Here is a 20,418-nt window from a genome sequence, read left to right as displayed (position 1 = left end):
CATAATATTATTACTTATAATATTACTACCCTATTTGAAGTTAATGAGTTAAAAGCTTAACTGTTCATTTCCTGCTTATCCCATAGCCAAACCTGCCATGTTTGCCTTGCTGTATTAATTTGTTTAATTTTGTCCCAGGATGAACCTGCAGCCTTAATTCTAGCCATAGACGTGTCTCCCTCAGCGCTGAGAGCAGGACATCTGGCATTTGTGACGCAACAACTACGCTCTTTACTTACCTCTCTGATCGGGTACAACACAAAACTCTCAGAATCAAACACACTATTTGACACCAGCATCTTCCCTAATCTTTTGTTTGTTTCTCTTCAAATATCTGATAACTTATTAATGAATGTTTCGCAATCAAATCTACAGATCTTCGAGATCAAAACAGGGATTTCTGATCATTTCAAAGTAAAATGTTTGATTGGCACAAATCGAAACCTGCTGTTTCTGAGTAATTTAAGTCCACCATCTGTTGTTGATCCTCAATGATTAAGTAGTGGGTGAATATTGTTAATGGTAACACTTCAGATTTTTTGGCTGAGTATTCCATTATCAAAGATGTTATTGAAACGTGTACTTTACAAACAGTTTAGAACCAAAATTAAAATGTATGGCCAGCCGTTCCTGAAATGTAGTGTAACATTTAGATAGATAGATACCTAAAAGTATTACATCATAGCTTCTGTTTTATAATATAATAACCATATTTATAGTTTAGCCTACTAGCTATAATTTAATTTTACAAACCTACAGACTAGGTATATCAAATCAAATCAATTTTATTTATATAGCGCCAAATCACAACAAACAGTTGCCCCAAGGCGCTTTATATTGTAAGGCAACGCCATACAGTAATTACGGAAAAACCCCAACGGTCAAAACGACCCCCTGTGAGCAAGCAGTTGGCGACAGTGGGAAGGAAAAACTCCCTTTTAACAGGAAGAAACCTCCAGCAGAACCAGGCTCAGGGAGGGGCAGTCTTCTGCTGGGACTGATTGGGGCTGAGGGAGAGAACCAGGAAAAAGACATACTGTGGAGGGGAGCAGAGATCAGTCACTAATGATTAAATGCAGAGTGGTTCATACAGAGCAAAAAGAGAAAGAAACACTCAGTGCATCATGGGAACCCCCCAGCAGTCTAAGTCTATAGCAGCATAACTAAGGGATGGTTCAGGGTCACCCGATCCAGCCCTAACTATAAGCTTTAGCAAAAAGGAAAGTTTTAAGCCTAATCTTAAAAGTAGAGAGGGTGTCTGTCTCCCTGATCCGAATTGGGAGCTGGTTCCACAGGAGAGGAGCCTGAAAGCTGAAGGCTCTGCCTCCCATTCTACTCTTACAAACCCTAGGAACTACAAGTAAGCCTGCAGTCTGAGAGCGAAGCGCTCTATTGGGGTGATATGGTACTATGAGGTCCCTAAGATAAGATGGGACCTGATTATTCAAAACCTTATAAGTAAGAAGGAGAATTTTAAATTCTATTCTAGAATTACAGGAAGCCAATGAAGAGAGGCCAATATGGGTGAGGTATGCTCTCTCCTTCTAGTCCCCGTCAGTACTCTAGCTGCAGCATTTTGAATTAACTGAAGGCTTTTCAGGGAACTTTTAGGACAACCTGATAATAATGAATTACAATAGTCCAGCCTAGAGGAAATAAATGCATGAATTAGTTTTTCAGCATCACTCTGAGACAAGACCTTTCTAATTTTAGAGATATTGCGCAAATGCAAAAAAGCAGTCCTACATATTTGTTTAATATGCACATTGAATGACATATCCTGATCAAAAATGACTCCAAGATTTCTCACAGTATTACTAGAGGTCAGGGTAATGCCATCCAGAGTAAGGATCTGGTTAGACACCATGTTTCTAAGATTTGTGGGGCCAAGTACAATAACTTCAGTTTTATCTGAGTTTAAAAGCAGGAAATTAGAGGTCATCCATGTCTTTATGTCTGTAAGACAATCCTGCAGTTTAGCTAATTGGTGTGTGTCCTCTGGCTTCATGGATAGATAAAGCTGGGTGTCATCTACGTAACAATGAAAATTTAAGCAATGCTGTCTAATAATACTGCCTAAGGGAAGCATGTATAAAGTGAATAAAATTGGTCCTAGCACAGAACCTTGTGGAACTCCATAATTAACCTTAGTCTGTGAAGAAGATTCCTCATTTACATGAACAAATTGTAATCTATTAGATAAATATGATTCAAACCACCGCAGCGCAGTACCTTTAATACCTATGGCATGCTCTAATCTCTGTAATAAAATTTTATGGTCAACAGTATCAAAAGCAGCACTGAGGTCTAACAGAACAAGCACAGAGATGAGTCCACTGTCTGAGGCCATAAGAAGATCATTTGTAACCTTCACTAATGCTGTTTCTGTACTATGATGAATTCTAAAACCTGACTGAAACTCTTCAAATAGACTATTCCTCTGCAGATGATCAGTTAGCTGTTTTACAACTACCCTTTCAAGAATTTTTGAGAGAAAAGGAAGGTTGGAGATTGGCCTATAATTAGCTAAGATAGCTGGGTCAAGTGATGGCTTTTTAAGTAATATCTTAATTACTGCCACCTTAAAAGCCTGTGGTACATAGCCAACTAATAAAGATAGATTGATCATATTTAAGATTGAAGCATTAATTAATGGTAGGGCTTCCTTGAGCAGCCTGGTAGGAATGGGGTCTAATAGACATGTTGATGGTTTGGAGGAAGTAACTAATGAAAATAACTCAGAACAATCGGAGAGAGAGTCTAACCAAATACCGGCATCACTGAAAGCAGCCAAAGATAACGATCAATCAATCAATCAATCAACTTTTTTCTTATATAGCGCCAAATCACAACAAACAGTTGCCCCAAGGCGCTCCATATTGTAAGGCAAGGCCATACAATAATTATGAAAAACCCCAACGGTCAAAACGACCCCCTATGAGCAAGCACTTGGCAACAGTGGGAAGGAAAAACTCCCTTTTAACAGGAAGAAACCTCCAGCAGAACCAGGCTCAGGGAGGGGCAGTCTTCTGCTGAGACTGGTTGGGGCTGAGGGAAAAAACCATGAAAAAGACATGCCGTGAAGGGGGGCAGAGATCGATCACTAATGATTAAATGCAGAGTGATGCATATGGAGCAAAAAGAGAAAGAAACAGTGCATCATGGGAACCCCCCCACAATCTACGTCTAAAGCAGCATAACCAAGGGATGGTCCAGGGTCACCCGATCCAGCCCTAACTATAAGCCTTAGCGAAAAGGAAAGTTTTAAGCCTAATCTTAAAAGTAGAGAGGGTATCTGTCTCCCTGATCTGAATTGGGAGCTGGTTCCACAGGAGAGGAGCCTGAAAGCTGAAGGCTCTGCCTCCCATTCTACTCTTACAAACCCTAGGAACTACAAGTAAGCCCGCAGTCTGAGAGCGAAGCGCTCTAATGGGGTAATATGGTACTACGAGGTCCCTAAGATAAGATGGGACCTGATTATTCAAAATTATTATTATTAAATTATGTGTCTTTGGGATGGTTATGAGTAATTTTTTCTCTAATAGTTAAAATTTTATTAGCAAAAAAGTCATGAAGTCATTACTAGTTAAAGTTAAAGGAATACTCGGCTCAATAGAGCTCTGACTCTTTGTCAGCCTGGCTACAGTGCTGAAAAGAAACCTGGGGTTGTTCTTATTTTCTTCAATTAGTGATGAGTAGTAAGATGTCCTAGCTTTACAGAGGGCTTTTTTATAGAGCAACAGACTCTTTTTCCAGGTTAAGTGAAGATCTTCTAAATTAGTGAGACACGATTTCCTCTCCAACTTACAGCTTATCTGCTTTAAGCTGTGAGTTTGTGAGTTATACCACAGGGTCAGGCACTTCTGATTTAAGGCTCTCTTTTTCAGAGGAGCTACAGCATCCAAAGTTGTCCTCAATGAGGATGTAAAACTACTGATGAGATAATCTATCTCACTCACAGAGTTTAGGTAGCTACTCTGCACTGTGTTGGTATATGGCATTGGAGAACATAAAGAAGGAATCATATCCTTAAACCTAATTACAGCGCTTTCTGAAAGACTTCTGCTGTAATGAAACGTATTCCCCACTGCTGGGTAGTCCATCAGAGTAAATGTTATTAAGAAATTATCAGACAGAAGGGGGTTTTCAGGGAATACTGTTAAGTCTTCATTTTCCATAACATAAGTCAGAACAAGATCTAAGGTATGATTAAAGTGGTGGGTGGACTCATTTACATTTTGAGCAGAGCCAGTCGAGTCTAACAATAGATTAAATACAGTGTTGAGACTGTCATTCTCAGCATCTGTGTGGATGTTAAAATCGCCCACTATAATTATCTTATCTGAGCTAAGCACTAAGTCAGACAAAAGGTCCGAAAATTCACAGAGAAACTCACAGTAACGACCAGGTGGACGATAGATAACAACAAATGAAACTGGTTTTTGGGACTTCCAATTTGGATGGACAAGACTAAGAGTCAAGCTTTCAAATGAATTAAAGCTCTGTCTGGGTTTTTGATTAATTAATAAGCTGGAGTGGAAGATTGCTGCTAATCCTCCGCCTCGGCCCGTGCTACGAGCGTTCTGGCAGTTAGTGTGACTCGGGGGTGTTGACTCATTTAAACTAACATATTCATCCTGCTGTAACCAAGTTTCTGTAAGGCAGAATAAATCAATATGTTGATCAATTATTATATCATTTACTAACAGGGACTTAGAAAAGAGAGATCTAATGTTTAATAGACCACATTTAACTGTTTTAGTCTGTGGTGCAGTTGAAGGTGCTATATTATTTTTTCTTTTTGAATTTTTATGCTTAAATAGATTTTTACTGGTTATTGGTGGTCTGGGAGCAGACACCGTCTCTACGGGGATGGGGTAATGAGGGGATGGCAGGGGGAGAGAAGCTGCAGAGAGGTGTGTAAGACTACAACTCTGCTTCCTGGTCCCAACCCTGGATAGTCACGGTTTGGAGGATTTACGAAAATTGGCCAGATTTCTAGAGATGAGAGCTGCTCCATCCAAAGTGGGATGGATGCCGTCTCTCCTAACAAGACCAGGATTTCTCCAGAAGCTTTGCCAATTATCTATGAAGCCCACCTCATTTTTTGGACACCATTCAGACAGCCAGCAATTCAGGGAGAACATGCAGCTAAACATGTCACTCCCGGTCCGATTGGGGAGGGGCCCAGAGAAAACTACAGAGTCCGACATTGTTTTTGCAAAGTTACACACCGATTCAATGTTAATTTTAGTGACCTCCTATTGGCGTAACCGGGTGTCATTACTGCCGACGTGAATTACAATCTTACCAAATTTACGCTTAGCCTTAGCCAGCAGTTTCAAATTTCCTTCAGTGTCGCCTGCTCTGGCCCCCGGAAGACAATTGACTATGGTTGGTGGTGTCGCTAACTTCACATTTCTCAAAACAGAGTTGCCCTTAACCAGAGTTTGTTCCTCGGTGGGTGTGTTGCCGAGTGGGGAAAAACGGTTGGAAATGTGAATGGGTTGGCGGTGTACATGGGGCTTCTGTTTAGAACTATGCTTCCTCCTCACAGTCACCCAGTCGGCCTGCTTTCCCGGCTGCTCGGAATCTGCTGGAGGGGAACTAACGGCGGCTAAGCTACCTTGGTCCGCACCGACTCCAGGGGCCTGGCTAGCTGTAGGATTTTCTACGGTGCGGAGCCGAGTCTCCAATTCGCCCAGCCTGGCCTCCAAAGCTACGAATAAGCTACACTTATTACAAGTACCATTACTGCTAAAGGAGGCCGAGGAATAACTAAACATTTCACACCCAATGCAGAGAAGTGCGGGAGAGACAGGAGAAGCCGCCATGCTAAACCGGCTAAGAGCTAGTAGCTGCGCTAAGCTAGCAGATTCCTAAAAACACACAAAGTGAATAATGTGTAAATAATTTAGAGGTGATTCAGCAGAGGGAGTGCTTTAGTTAAGGCACGTGAAGATTACACTGTGAAACAAATCGTTATCTGGTTATCTAGATCAATCTAACTGGGCAGATTAAACAGCTAACAGATACAGCAAAACACCGCTGTGCTCCGGAACAGGAAGTGATACAATATCGCAGTGAGAGCCAACCACCAGTAGAGGCTGATCAGCATTGAGGCATATCAGTATATGTATACTACAATCTTCTCCTGTATGAATATTTAGGTTTTAGAAGCTAACTCCTGTAATATTATGTAGTAACTATATTTCTTGCACAAAGTTGGGTAGGATTACTCTGAAATGTAATCCAGAAGTAATCAGATTACAAGTAATACAAATGTATGTACATACATACATGTAATCCACATGTATTATTTCAAAGTAATCCTACCCAACCTTGTTCTTGTATATTTTGTTTATTACCCTGATTGTGTTAATATCACTTATATACATGCTGTCCATTTTCTTGAGCCGCTTAGGTGGGTAGGGAGAGTTCCCATAGGATATAAAAGCTTTTCAACCTACCATCCCTGGTTCTCAAGACCAGGCACCTAAGTGGCTTTGCTTTAATCTAATCTACTCTTCTTTTTTTTAGATATTTAGATATACCTTAGTACAGTGATTCTCAACCGGGGTGCCGCGGCACCCTAGGGTGCCGTGACCGATCGTCAGGGGTGCCGTGGGTATTTTTGATATTCGCGATTATTTTTCATATTCGCGATTACTGTGAATTATTTATTTTATCCACAAAGCATAAAACGACTCAGAATCTGACGTCAAATGTGCTGTAGCCTCGCTCTCGTCTTAAGGCGGGACAATAACAAGGAGGCTGACGGCCGATTAAAACATTGCCGTCTTCAAAAGCTGTCTAAAATGCGGAGCTGTCGGTGTGTGTGTCCGTGCCTGTGTGTGCGCGCGTGCGCGGAGTTAAGCTGCAGACAGTGAGGGAGGGGGTGTGTGAGGGAGGGGGTGGGTGAGGGAGATTCCTGAGTGCAGGCGCGACACGTTCAGTGCGCAGCGAGCGCGGAGCAGAGAGAGGATTGTAACCCGAGTGAACGTTAACATAACGGAAAAGTGAAGCTGCCTTTACTTCTCTCTGAACTTTCTCTAAAGGTGTGATTCTGCCGTTACCGTCCTGTTCACACCATGTGTATGCTGAATTTATGAGATCATGAGATGAAATAAACGGCCAAATATCTTTAAAAACATATTTAAAAAATGAGAATATATGAATGAACTGAGCCACAAAAAAACAAACAAAAAAAGAAAACTCTGAACTTTAACAGCTGTTACTTTCCAAAGGTATTTATTTGTTCAATCTTGAGCTTAATGCAGTGTTTAAGCACAAAACGTGACTGATGAGGAGAAACAATTTCAGAAATGCAACAGAAACAACCACAAATCAGAAAAAGTTGGGACTGTATGTAAAATGAAGATAAAAATAAAAATGTTGCACCATTCCCAGTTTCTCCACTTACAGAAGCCAAACGTTCTTCCAGAGTTGTGTAATTATACTACAATAGTAGAATATAAAGAAGAGGGAAAAAAAAATAAAAAAATAGACAATATATTCGTCAATCGCAATTATTTGTCTGACAATTAATCGTCTCCAGAAATTCCTAATCGTGACAGCCCTACTTGAGATCAGAGCGCAAAATGCTTGAGGATTTTCGAAATGCGGTGTTTTCTGTATCAATTTTCTATTATTAATAATAATAATAATAATGATATTTGGGTTTTGCGCAAAACCAGAGGTAATAGCATTATAATATTATTTTGGTTGGTGGTGTGCCACAGGATTATGTAAATATAAAAAGGGTGCCACGGCTCAAAAAAGGTTGAAAATCACTGCCTTAGTAGAGTTCTACCTTAGAATTGGAATGTATTATAGAAGACATACCTTACTGAATTTTCATGCACCTCATGACACATTAAGAATCCATTTGGATACTCTCATCATGTGCTTTATATTCATGATTTATTGCAGGACTGCCTAACAAACTGACAACAATAACGCGTTGTGTTATATGTTTAGTAAGATAAGATAAGGTCAATTTTATTGATCCCACAATGGGGAAAATCACTTGTACAACAGAAAATGTTGTACAGTAGTTAAGAAAAAATATTTACATTAAAGAAAGGTGACTAAAGTATATTGCAATGTTTGCTGGTGAATGCATAAATACTGCTGTGAACAGACTACATAAAAATAGAATATAAGTAAATATGTATAGATACGTATAGTATAATTATTGCACAAGATAAATTGCACAGGTGGTTATGGAGCTAAAGACATTATGAGGTATTTATAACCGCAATTGGAATAAATGACCTGCGGAGGTCTTCTGTTTTACACCGAGGGTGCAGCAGTCTGTTAGTGAAGGAGCTGCTTAAGGCTCCCACAGTCTCGTGCAGGGGGTGAGAGAGGTTGTATTGTTGTTATTATTGTAATGGTTCCAATAAAATGGGATAATTTTAAATTAAGAGTTGTATAAACTTTTTAAAAGATTGTACAGCTTTTATTTTGTGTACAATCAGAGATTTCATAATGCAAAATATCTGATTCGCTTCCATGTATTTATTATATATCCATTTTATCCTACTGTTTAACATATTCATGTAAAACTTAGCTGTCCTTCTTTCTCCTTTCCCGCTTGTAGGTGATGTGAATGTATTTGTTGTGCCTTCTCCATACATAATAGTCCTGCACCTCTTCTCTACTCTGCCTTTTTTCTTTCTTTATGACACTTCCTTTGCTCTGTGTGCATATAATAACTCCATTTCCACTTGCTAACCTTTTATTTTGTTACTCAAGGACAGATGATGCTGCCTGGTCAAACGTCCGTGTTGGTTTGATAACCTACGACAGCAGGATCCACCTGTATGACCTCAGTCCCACCCTGTTCTGTCCTCACATGCTGGTCATCACAGACACGAAGGACCTGCAGCTTCCTGTGACGGAGGGGCTTCTTGTATCACTCAGACACTGCATAGACAGTGTTGGCAGGTACGTGTTTGACTGGGGCAGCTTTAACAGCTTTAACTCTGAATCATGCTGAACTGAAAATGATTATTGTATTCACAGGACATTTCCTTTGATTTTATTATGTTTCGCTGTCAGAAAAGCAGTGTTTCTGTGTTTCCCAGAGAACAAAGAGACCAGATAGACAGGAGACGGAGACAAGAAGAAGAGGAGTGTCTCTCCCTTATTTAGCAGGAGTAGAGGAAAAACTACAGAGGATCTTCAGACAGCACAAAATCCCAGTTTACTTTAAACCGGTTAACACCTTGAGACAGAAATTAGTTCACCCTAAGGACAGGATCCCTAGTTACAAACAGAGCAATGTAGTGTATTCTATCAGATGTCAGGAAAACTGTAACGAACACTACATAGGTGAGACTAAGCAACCTTTACACAAAAGGCTATACCAGCACTGCAGAGAGGGCGCCAGTGGACCTCAGTCTGCAGTTCATCTCCACCTTAAAGACACTAACCACACGTTTGAGGACAAGGAAGTTAAAATATTAGCCAGAGAGAAGAAATGGTTTGAGAGAGGGGTCAAGGAGGCATTCTTTGTGAAACGTTTGAAACCCAGCCTTAACCGGGGAGGGGGTCTGAGACACACTTTATCCCCTGTTTACAATGGGGTACTCAGGAGTTTCAGTCTTTTGTTCATGGTAATGAGTCATTCACGTCATCAGGAGAGTCATCAGGGGAGCCATCAGGAGAGGGTCCGTCCCATCATTAGGAGGGACAGCTGCCTTGTCATTAGGAGGGTGTTAACTAGAGCATAATAGGTGCTAATTAGAGCTATTGTTTAGTCACTAGCCTATAGCAGTCTGCCTCTCGGTAGGAGGGGTCTGGTTAGGTTTAAAACTCACTAAAGCTTTTGTGACTTCTTGATTATTCTTCTCTACAAGAGTCAAGACAGAAGTCAGACCACCAGAGCAAGAATTTTAGCTGAGGAAGCTTCTGCGATTTGAAGCGAAACGTCCTCGCGTCAAGCAACCCAGTCCAGTCGAAGATTCAAGCTTCTCTACTATGTCAGAAAAGCAGCCAAAATCAGTTTGGTTTTAATTTTACTCAGTGGTGTGAAGTATCACTGATACTGTGAGAGTTCAGGACTCTGAACTCTGTCAAATCTCAGTAACAGCTGTTCAGAAAAGAACTAGTTGCTCAGTGACTGTTAAGTTTTCACTGTGGAACAACGTACAGACTGACAGTTTTCAGCATTAATGCAGCTGTTTCACTTGATTTTAACATCATGATGTCACATCTGGAGTCACGATGCATGTGATGCTGCAACATGGATCTGTTAGAAAAACATGACTGAAATAATCAGAAGAATTACTAACATCTGAGGTGTGTGTGTCTGATGGACTGAAAAATTTGGAACTGGTTCTGTCTGCCAAGGACGTAATGAAGACATTTGTGTTTGTTTATTTATTTGTCTGTCTGTCTTTTAGCAAGATTACGTCAAAACTACTTCACAGATTCTCACCAAATTTGCACCACAGATAGATATTAGGGCAGGGAAGACTCCACTGAATTTTGGAGGTGCTCCGGATTCTGGATCAAGATTTCCCTTTATATAGGCTTTGAAGGATTACTTCAAAACGACTTCATGGATTCTCGCCAAATTTGCGCCACAGATAAACATTACAGCATGAAAGACTCCACTGAATTTTGGAGGTGATCCAAATCCAGATTGTGGATCAAGATTTCCAAAATAGGCTTTGAAGGATTACTTCAAAACGACTTCATGGATTCTCGCCAAATTTGCGCCACAGATAAACATTACAGCATGAAAGACTCCACTGAATTTTGGAGGTGATCCAAATCCAGATTGTGGATCAAGATTTCCAAAATAGGCTTTGAAGGATTATGTCAAAACTACTTCACAGATTCTCGCCAAATTTGCACCATACATTGATATTAGGGCGTGGAAGATGCCACTGAATTTTGGAGTTGATCCGGATCTGGATTGGCGGACATAGAAATCTCTGATTGCTTTTGTTCTTGATGCCAATCTTTATCTTCTCTTAATATTTGCTGAATATGGTGTTACTGACATGAAATCCACATTGATGATGAATTCCATCCACCCAGCTCCTGCTCACCTTTGACATGACCGAAGTAAAGAACATCCAGAATGTGGCTGTCAGTTTAGTTTAATGTGATTTTTTTTTTTTTTTTTTTTTTTAATAACCAAAGTAAAAACAGTATGAACAATTCAATATAGTCTGTTGTCAATTGTACGACAATACTGAGAAGCGTACTTACATTTCCTTCATGTAAATTCTTTTTTTTTTTCTGGTGACCATGTTAGCTTTTTACGTGGCCTCTCTCAGACACAATGGCTTTCATTGCTGCTTTGCCAAACTAGCATATATTGTTGAGATTTTCGTGAGGGGGGAAAATATTTGACTATTTCGTGCTCTTTGTGCAACATGAAACTGCTACCAATGAATACTTTAAATAATTTATCCTTGCCTTTGTAGTGTGTCATGCTTGTGCTTGATTAGCTCTACACTGATTACCCTGCAGCAGATCTGCAGAACATCACTTGCTTGTCAAACTGCAGCACCTAATGGCATGTAGTATTGGTGTGACATGCACAACAGAATGTCTTGCTTGTTTGCAGTGGTGGGCACACTTCCGATAATCCGATAACAGATAATTATCGAAGATAATGTTTTCATTATCGGATTATCTTTTTAGATAAATTTAAAAACCATCATCGGACTAATTATCTTCCGATGAATTACCGTCCGATAACTTTTAGACCAGGAACGTACTAAACTAAGCTGAACAGTGAAAAACATTTTTAAAACTGTTAAAGCTGTTGAGACCTACCTGTTAAAAGTTTCCTAATAAACATGTTGTGCTACCCTTTGCAATCAGAAACCACTCTATCGTCTGTAAGCAAAAGAGAACTGGTGACCAAAAACAAAGTCATTTCCTTTAACACCATACTAATATAATTGCAATGTCACCAAGTCATCCAGAGATATACATGTTTAACTTATGGTTCAAATTTTAACCACTCATTTTAGACAAGTTATTTCAAATTATTTTCATGTCTGAAGTTTATAAAGTGAAAATATCAGATATATGTTTTCGTTTTAAAGTAATGTGCTAATTTTTAAGGTTTTGTGAGCACATGTTGTGCCAGGCAGCAATGCATTATGAGTAGCATAAGGTAATCTCAGACGTCACGACAGGACAAATGCATTTCAGACACTCTGTTCAAGGTCCACAGATAACAGCATTAAACTCTAGTGCCTAAAACTCTCGTGAATATATTCTCTGGGTTTATAGACGTTAGTGTATTTGCGTTTGTTAAATTCCACGCATCTTAAATGTAGCAGACACGGATTATCTGGAATTTTGTTTGACATTTTTCAAGGCCGCTACTGACACCTACTGGCCAGGAGTGTTCATGGCAGTATTAAACATCTGGGTACATGGCTGCTCTCAAAGTGTTGGTATTGTCCAGGCGCTTTTTGTGTGCATATATGTTAACTTTGTATTCTAAAACTACGGTTAGAAGTAATTCCGACTCCTTATCGGTCTACACGAACAAGGTTGGCGCCATGTTTTTAGTTTTTGTAGAAGTGACGACAAGAGAATAAGGCTCCTGATTGGATAGAATTTTAATCAGTACCACCACCCAAAGGTTTGGCAGACTAATTACAACACATTTATACGGTTCGATGTGGATGGATTTTTTTTTTTTTTTTAAATGACGTAGTGTGGATAAAGTTTTTTCCCCAAACTGAAAGGGTAAGATATTCGGTTTTACAAATACCCGACAGCGTGTGTACATGGCCTTATGTCTGTGAAAGGCACTATATAAATAAATTTACTTACTTACTTACTAATATTGAGTGCACGTTTTACAACATCATAAAAGTTTTAAAACATGCAATTGCGATGACACTTCCAGGGCTCTGTAAAAATGTCTGTTTTTTACAAATAAAAATTGAATATTTTACAAAAGCACATTTATCTTTTAAACCAACACACGACACATGTCACATTAACGTGTTGGTTTACATAATGGATTACTGAACCAATCACTGTTTAGCACTTTTACCCAGAATGCTTTGCGGTCTGTGTTTGTTACAAAACCTCAGAATTAGTGCCTTATTCAACGTTAAAAGATATATGTTATATTTTAACTTTGTACAAATGACAGAATTGACATTAATGGAGTTATTCTATCAGTATGTTCAAAAAACCATAAGTTAGTATGACTTTATTTTTCAAGACCTCCGCCTGACCGCAGTGTTGAAATTGATAGAGAGTTGGCCTTATAGCTGCTCTTGGTGTGCCTCTGTGGTGGGAGCGCTGTTGTAAACAAGAGCTTCCAGCAGGAGCAGAATGTTGAAAGAAAAATGATTATGATTAGTAAAAAGTTGATTTCATGGATGCTCTCAGGATTTGTCTGTGCTGCTTCCTGCAGGGGGCAGCATGGTCAAACATTCTTGCTTATTCTTTAGGTCTTCTACCGCTTTTGATGCTTTCAAAAGCGATTGTGTTAAAAATCAATTTCAGCTCTTTAGTAACTGCAAATGTCCCATAGACAACACCGGAATTTATCGGTTATCGATTATCTGTAACTTCCGATACATTTTTGGGTGGTTTATCGGTTTATCTTTATCAAAGATAACTTTTCAGTTATCTTATTATCTGTTATCGAAGTTAATTTTTTGGTTATCTGTGCCCACCACTGCTTGTTTGCTTCCACCCTTGTGAGCGTGAGGCGTTTCTCTCAACTTCACCTGCCTTCAAGGAAAGTGGGCGTAGAAAGGAGTAATGTTTTAGCAAAAGACAGCTATTTTTCAAATATACTCAGCCTTCTTTATTTGGGGAAAGTATACATATAAAAAATAAACTGAGTGCAGAGAAACCTGTGGGCTGGTTTTCTAATGCTACATGCTAAGGTGCTACAATCAGATGTTAGTGATTCAGCAGACATGATTTGCCTGCAGAAAATGTTGAAAATATTCTTTGTTATTCCTCAGAAAGTGACATATTACAGCTGGAAAATGCAAAATTGTTTCACCCACTAGTGTGTCACATAAATGTAGTGTAGTGTCAACAGAGCTGTGTGTGTGTGTGTGTGTGTGTGTGTGTGTGTGTGTGTGTGTGTGTGTGTGTGTGTGTGTGTGTGTGTGTGTGTGTGTGTGTGTGTGTGTGTGTGTGTGTGTGTGTGTGTGTGTGTGTGTGTGTGTGTGTGTGTGTGTGTGTGTGTGTGTGTGTGTAGTCTGTTGCAGCTTATTCCTAAGTTCAGTCCAGAGTTCGATGACGTCCGTGCAGTTCCTCTGGAGCTCACCGTTAAAGCGGCGTTAGATCTACTGCAGGTCAGTGAGATACATCACATGACTAAATTTGGTTTGGCCTCATTTTGGCAGCAGAAGTGGCACCCAAACAATTAAAACACATCACACAAGCATGGATTTGAAGTCATTCAACATTTTAATTCATAAAATGTTTGAATCATACACATAAAAAAACTGAATTAATATGTTCCAAAATACAGCTATTCTAAAATCGTCAAAGCTTAGGGGACTGTCAGCAATACTAATTACAACTATCAATGACTTTTGTTCAGTGCTTTTTAGATCGAATAGCCAAGGAAATAAATCACTCAGAGTAAAGACAACAAAACCATCCAACAGCTGTGCATGCTTGCGCCATTATGTAGTGATATGTTACATTATGGGTAATGACAAAACAGCAAATAACTTTAAAAGTGAAATTTGAAGCCAGCATCCAGTTAAGTATAATGAGGAACGTGGACATGTATGTAGTGTCCACTCTAATGTGCATGTCCACTAGTACAAACATTCTTGGTGATCCAACCTAAAGCAATGGCTGACCAAGCTTGGTGCACCTATCTTTGGGCAGTTTTGCCCATTTCTCTTTGAAGCACCTCTCAAGTTCCATCAAGCCGGATGCGGAGCGTCAGTGCACAGCCATTTTCATATCTCTCTAGAGATGTTCAATTGGATTCAGGTCTGGGCTCTGGCTGGGCCACTCAAGCACATTCACAGAGTTCTGCTGAAGCCACTCTTTTAATATCTTGGCTGTGTGTTTAGGGTCATTGTCTTGCTGAAAGATGAACCGTCACCCCAGTGTGAGGTCAAGAGCGCTCTGGAGCAGGTTTTCATCCAGGATGTCTCTGTACATTGCTGCATTCATTTTTCTCTCAATCCTGACTAGTCTTCCAGTTCCTGCCACTGAAAAACATCCCCACAGCATGATGCTGCCACCACCATGCTTCACTGTAAGGATGGTGCCTGGTTTCCTCCAAACATGACGCCTGGTATTCACACCAAAGAGTTCAATCTTTGTGTCATCAGACCAGAGAATTTTGTTTCTCATGGTCCGAGAGTCCTTCAGGTGCCTTTTGGTAAACTTCAGGCAGGCTGCCATGTGACTTTTACTGAGGAGTGGCTTCTGTCTGACCACTCTACTGTGCAGGCATGTTTGGTGGATTGCTGTAGAGATGGGTGTCCATCTGAAAGGTTCTCCTCTCTCCACTGAGGAGTACTAGAACTCTGACCGAGTGACCATTGGGTTCTTGGTTACCTCCCTGATTAAGGCCTTTCTCTCCAGATCGCTCACTTTAGATGGGTGGCCAGCTCTAGGAAGAGTCCTGGTGGATCCAAACGTCTTCCATTTACAGATGATGGAGGCCACTGTGCTCACTGGGACCTATGTGTGTGCTTTTCCAAGTCATCCTTCAATTGTCCAGTTAAGCTGTAGAAACATCTCAAGGATGATCATTGGAAACAGGATGCACTTGAGCTCAATTTTTAGCTTCATGGCAATGGCTGAGAATACTTATGTACATTTGATTTCTATTATTATTATTATTAATGAATTTTCAAAAATCTAAAAAAAAAAAAAAAAAAAAAACACGTTTTTCACATTGTCATAAAAATTAATTTACTCCGTTTTGGAATAAGGCTGTAACATAAAAAATGTGGAAACAGTGAATGCTGTGAATACTTTCCGGATGCACGGTATTGACAATTTTGCAGACAATAATTTGCTGCAGCACCTTGCTTCTTCTTCTGATGTAATGTTCTTGGAGGCTGTCCAGAGAATATATGAAATAATGACTTTATTTTGTTTGTTTGAAGCCTCTGAGTTGTCCTGGAAAGTTGTTGATTTTCCATGCAGCTCCTTTGATAGAGGGGACACACAGACAGTCCTCTTCAGGACTGTTTGGCTCCAACACCCCAAAGGTAATACACACACGCACACACACGCACACACATACACACACATTAAATATAATCTCTTACTTCTGGGTGTAGCAGGTAAAATAAATTCAAATATCAGAGTCTGCGGTCATTGCTCACACTGTAAAGCTCAAAGAGGTTACAAGTAGTTTCACATGGTAAAAGAAGAAAGTTGTGTTTTTACCAATGCTAACAAGTTATTTTAAGAATGTCTTAATTTGATTTTGATCAAACTTGGCAGATACATTGGGCCTATAGTTGAGAAGAAGCCATTTTATTTTGGTCACAGGTCAAGGTCAAATTTCCAACACCTTGCTCATACAAATTTGTTTTGGAATGGAGTTCGTATCAGGACTTCATACCAGAATTGAATTGAATTTTTTAAATGTTCATTCCGAGCAGAATCTGTATTTTGACATTTACAGTTTTAGGTTCCACCTTAAACTGATCCTTCTTGAAAAGGTTAGAACAAGTTGATCGAATTCCATGTAAGTCTGTGTAACACACCAGTCTTTATCTTTCAGACATTATAAATATGTCTGTGTAAGCTATAGCTTACTCTATATTCTATTGCTAATGATGCAGTTAGTTACAATGTTTTTAGCCTTTTTACAACATTATATGTCTTTACATGTTAGGCTGTCCCTCAAACATGGTAGATAATTGATGTCTAACACCAACATTTCTAGGTTACATAGCACAGTATTAATCACATCTTGTTGGAAGTGGAGTGACGACAACACATTTGACTTTGATCAGCTAAATTGCTCTCTGCGATTCAAAGATTCAGTTCAGTTTATTTTTATTGTAGCTAAGGGTAAGGTGTAACCTTACCAACTCCCCTGAGCAAGCATGGAGGCAACAGTGGTACGGAAAATCTCCCTGTAGTCTTTTTTGAGGAAGAAACCTCAAGTAGACCAGACTCAGAGGGGTGACCCCACTGCTTAGACCATTGTAACAATAATAAATATCAAACAAAGTCCAACAAAGAATTGTCAAGCATGCAAAACAAGAACATTTTTTTGACATGCCTGATACTTTGAGATATGAGTGCTGTGCCACCTGAGCACATTTGTTGTTTTTGTTTTTTGTCCACAGTCTATCTTTCAGCCTTCAGACGCTGCTGTCTCATTGGCCAAAGAGTGCATCAGTCAAGGATGTAGTGTGAATCTGTTTGTCCTGTGTCAGCAAGATGTGGGCGGAGCTTGGCCTGGGGACATTCCATATCTGACAGGTGGCGCTCTTTACACCTACAGCCACCTCCAGGTAGAGCAACACCACCTCCTCTGGTATAGCGAAAACACCATGAAAAAATTTCTAATTATTTTTGCTACCTTTAAAAAAAAAAAGTGCTGTAATGGGTCAGTTGTTCATAGAATAATTCTGTCATTCATTATTCACTCTTATTCCAGTTAAGGGTCACAGGGAAGCTGGAGCCTTTCCCAGTGATCAGTGGATGAGAGCACTTGTGCATTTTATGATTTAATAAAACATATACTGCTGGCCATATTATTGATGTTATACAGGGACTAGTTACCTTGTGCCACATACACAGTAAACAAACTGGAACAATCTTCTAAAACTGGCACAAGGTTGATTTAAACTGGCACGTTAGAAAAGAAATTCACTGAGTCGATCATATTCTTTCAGAAGAAGATACACCGCTCTGCAAAAAATAGGCAAGAGGAGCATAAGTGCCCCCGAGTGCCCCTATTGCATATCTGGCACTCATTTGACAGAACAGTGTAATAATAATAAGTAGTTGTTGCAATCCATGTTATCATCCTTTCCTTTACAGAGGGCTGCCACTTTCACAGTACTGTAAAGCCACCTGGACACTTGCACGAATTTGATCCCCGCCAATGAGTTGTAAACCACACTGCTGTAAACTGTGTGAGGCTGCATGCCAAAGAAAATTTTGAAATGTTCAAAATTTCTGGCGCACATAAATTTCTTACCACTTGCGTGAACTAATTGTGAACATTGCACAATTTATTCGCAAACACCGTGTGACATTGCATGCAGGGCCTCGCACAGTTTACGTACGATGAGTTTACTCATTGGCACGCAAGATTGCGTGCCAGTGCGGGGATCAAATTTGTGCAAGTGTCCAGGTGGCTTCACTGTGGACTTCAGTTACTGGACTGCCCCATGAAAACCAGGACTTCTGGTCACACAATTAGTCTGAGCCTCTAAAGACTTTACATTAAACTGTAGTTTCCTTTATCCATGAGAAAGCAGCTGTGCATCAACAAAATCAAGTGGCCATATGCACAGCGGTTTAGATGATGTCAAACATATCCCCTTTTGAAAGTTGCAAATCTCCTTAAAACCTTTATAGAACATCTGTTAAAAGTTTCACACCCACCAGTTCCATCATCAGCAGGTGTAGTGATTTGGTGAAATGGATGGTTGAGCCGAATGTCTAATGTGCTAATATTCTTGCTGTAGGGAGAATTAGACAAGGAAGGCTTCAGCAGTGATCTGAAGAGGACATTGGAGATGGACACAGCTTACAAGGTTGAGCTCAGGATTTTTGTCAGCAAAGGTGAGACATTTTTGTTTACGTGACTCTTCAGGTTTTCTACCATTAAAGCACGTGTGACGCCTCTGTTTGTGCCTGATTCATCAGGTTTGCATGTGTCCGGCTGTTATGGGATGTTCGTCCCTGGGCTGAGTCCTGCTCTGGTCACCATGGCAACACTTGATCGGCAGACCACAATGGCTTTGGAGTTCTCACACACCAGAGCTCTGGATGAAACAAGCGGTGCAGTCATCCAGGTGTGCTGATGTTCACGGGTTGCAAGAATACCTGCTCTTCCAGCTGCAACTTAAAGAACTGTACAACAGCCTCGCATTTATTTCTTTTAATTTGTTAGTGCAGGTTTGGCAGAGAAGGTGTGTCCCCAATTTAATTGTTTGTCACTCATAGATGCTGGGGATTCTGTCTTCTAGCAGTATGTAAGGAGCTGTAAATTCCATCCACAGAGGTTAATAATGAGTACTGGAGTCTGCACTCCCAATGCTGCCTACTAACCACGAATGTTCCTTCTTGGACAGCGACATGACCCCTCCTAACTGGGAAAAATATTGACAAAGTTCCTGGATGTTAATGTATTTTCAATACGGATACACAAGTGAACACACAGGGGAAAAAAGCTTGCAAATTATGTCTTAAAATGCCGTTCTGACCTGGATATCGAGCCAGTAAAATTAATTTACATTAAATTATGTAAGGTAAGTATTAAACTTACTCTGACACCCACATATTACCAAATATTAGTGTTGAAAGTTACATGGATTTCATCTGTTCCAGCTGCGATAAATCAGCTGCTAAGACATCCTGCTGCTGCTGTGTTCAGCTGCACAACTGCACAACTCATCAATCCATTACAATATATATATATAAGGTTGGGTAGGGTTACTTTGAAAGAATACATGTGTATTACATGTATGTATGTACATACATTTGGATTACTTGTAATCTGATTACTTTTGGATTACATTTCAAAGTAATCCTACCCAACCCTGCATATATACAACCCCTGGTAATAATTATGGAATCACCGGCCTCGGAGGATGTTCATTCAGTTGTCTAATTTTGTAGAAAAAAAGCAGATCACAGACATGACACAAAACTAAAGTCATTTCAAATGGCAACTTTCTGGCTTTAAGAAACACTATAAGAAATCAGGAAAAAAATTGTGGCAGTCAGTAACGGTTACTTTTTTAGACCAAGCAGAGGGAAAAAAATATGGACTCACTCAATTATAATATAGGAATAAATTATGGAATCACCCTGTAAATTTTCATCCCCAAAACTAACACCTGCATCAAATCAGATCTGCTCAATAGTCTGCATCTGAAAAGGAGTGATCACACCTTGGAGAGCTGTTGCACCAAGTGGACTGACATGAATCAAATCAAATCAATTTTATTTATATAGCGCCAAATCACAACAAACAGTTGCCCCAAGGCGCTTTATATTGTAAGACAAGGCCATACAATAATTACGGAAAAACCCCAACGGTCAAAACAACCCCCTGTGAGCAAGCACTTGGTGACAGTAGGAAGGAAAAACCACTGAATCATGGCTCCAACACGAGAAATGTCAGTTGAAACAAAGGAGAGGATCATCAAACTCTTAAAAGAGGGTAAATCATCACGCAGTGTTGCAAAAGATGTTGGTTGTTCACAGTTAGCTGTGTCTAAA

At 39.9% G+C, this 20,418-nt stretch overlaps 1 protein-coding gene across 1 annotated transcript in view; it reads left to right on the top strand.

Moving 5' to 3' along the window:
* si:dkey-13n15.2 (protein transport protein Sec24C) overlaps positions 1–20,418 on the top strand; it is a 64,906-nt gene that overhangs the window by 21,902 nt on the left and 22,586 nt on the right. The window contains exons 7-13 of the mRNA XM_034170825.1: positions 139–251; positions 8,761–8,952; positions 14,219–14,315; positions 16,104–16,208; positions 17,304–17,471; positions 18,657–18,753; positions 18,838–18,986. Coding sequence (XP_034026716.1) covers positions 139–251; positions 8,761–8,952; positions 14,219–14,315; positions 16,104–16,208; positions 17,304–17,471; positions 18,657–18,753; positions 18,838–18,986 — 921 coding nt within the window. The remainder of the gene's footprint in view (positions 1–138; positions 252–8,760; positions 8,953–14,218; positions 14,316–16,103; positions 16,209–17,303; positions 17,472–18,656; positions 18,754–18,837; positions 18,987–20,418) is intronic.

This window comes from Thalassophryne amazonica, chromosome 5, assembly GCF_902500255.1.
Source record: "Thalassophryne amazonica chromosome 5, fThaAma1.1, whole genome shotgun sequence".
Taxonomy (NCBI): Eukaryota; Metazoa; Chordata; class Actinopteri; order Batrachoidiformes; family Batrachoididae; genus Thalassophryne; species Thalassophryne amazonica.
Note: the sequence above shows the minus strand (reverse complement) of the source record. Positions and strands in the feature narration are given on the sequence as shown.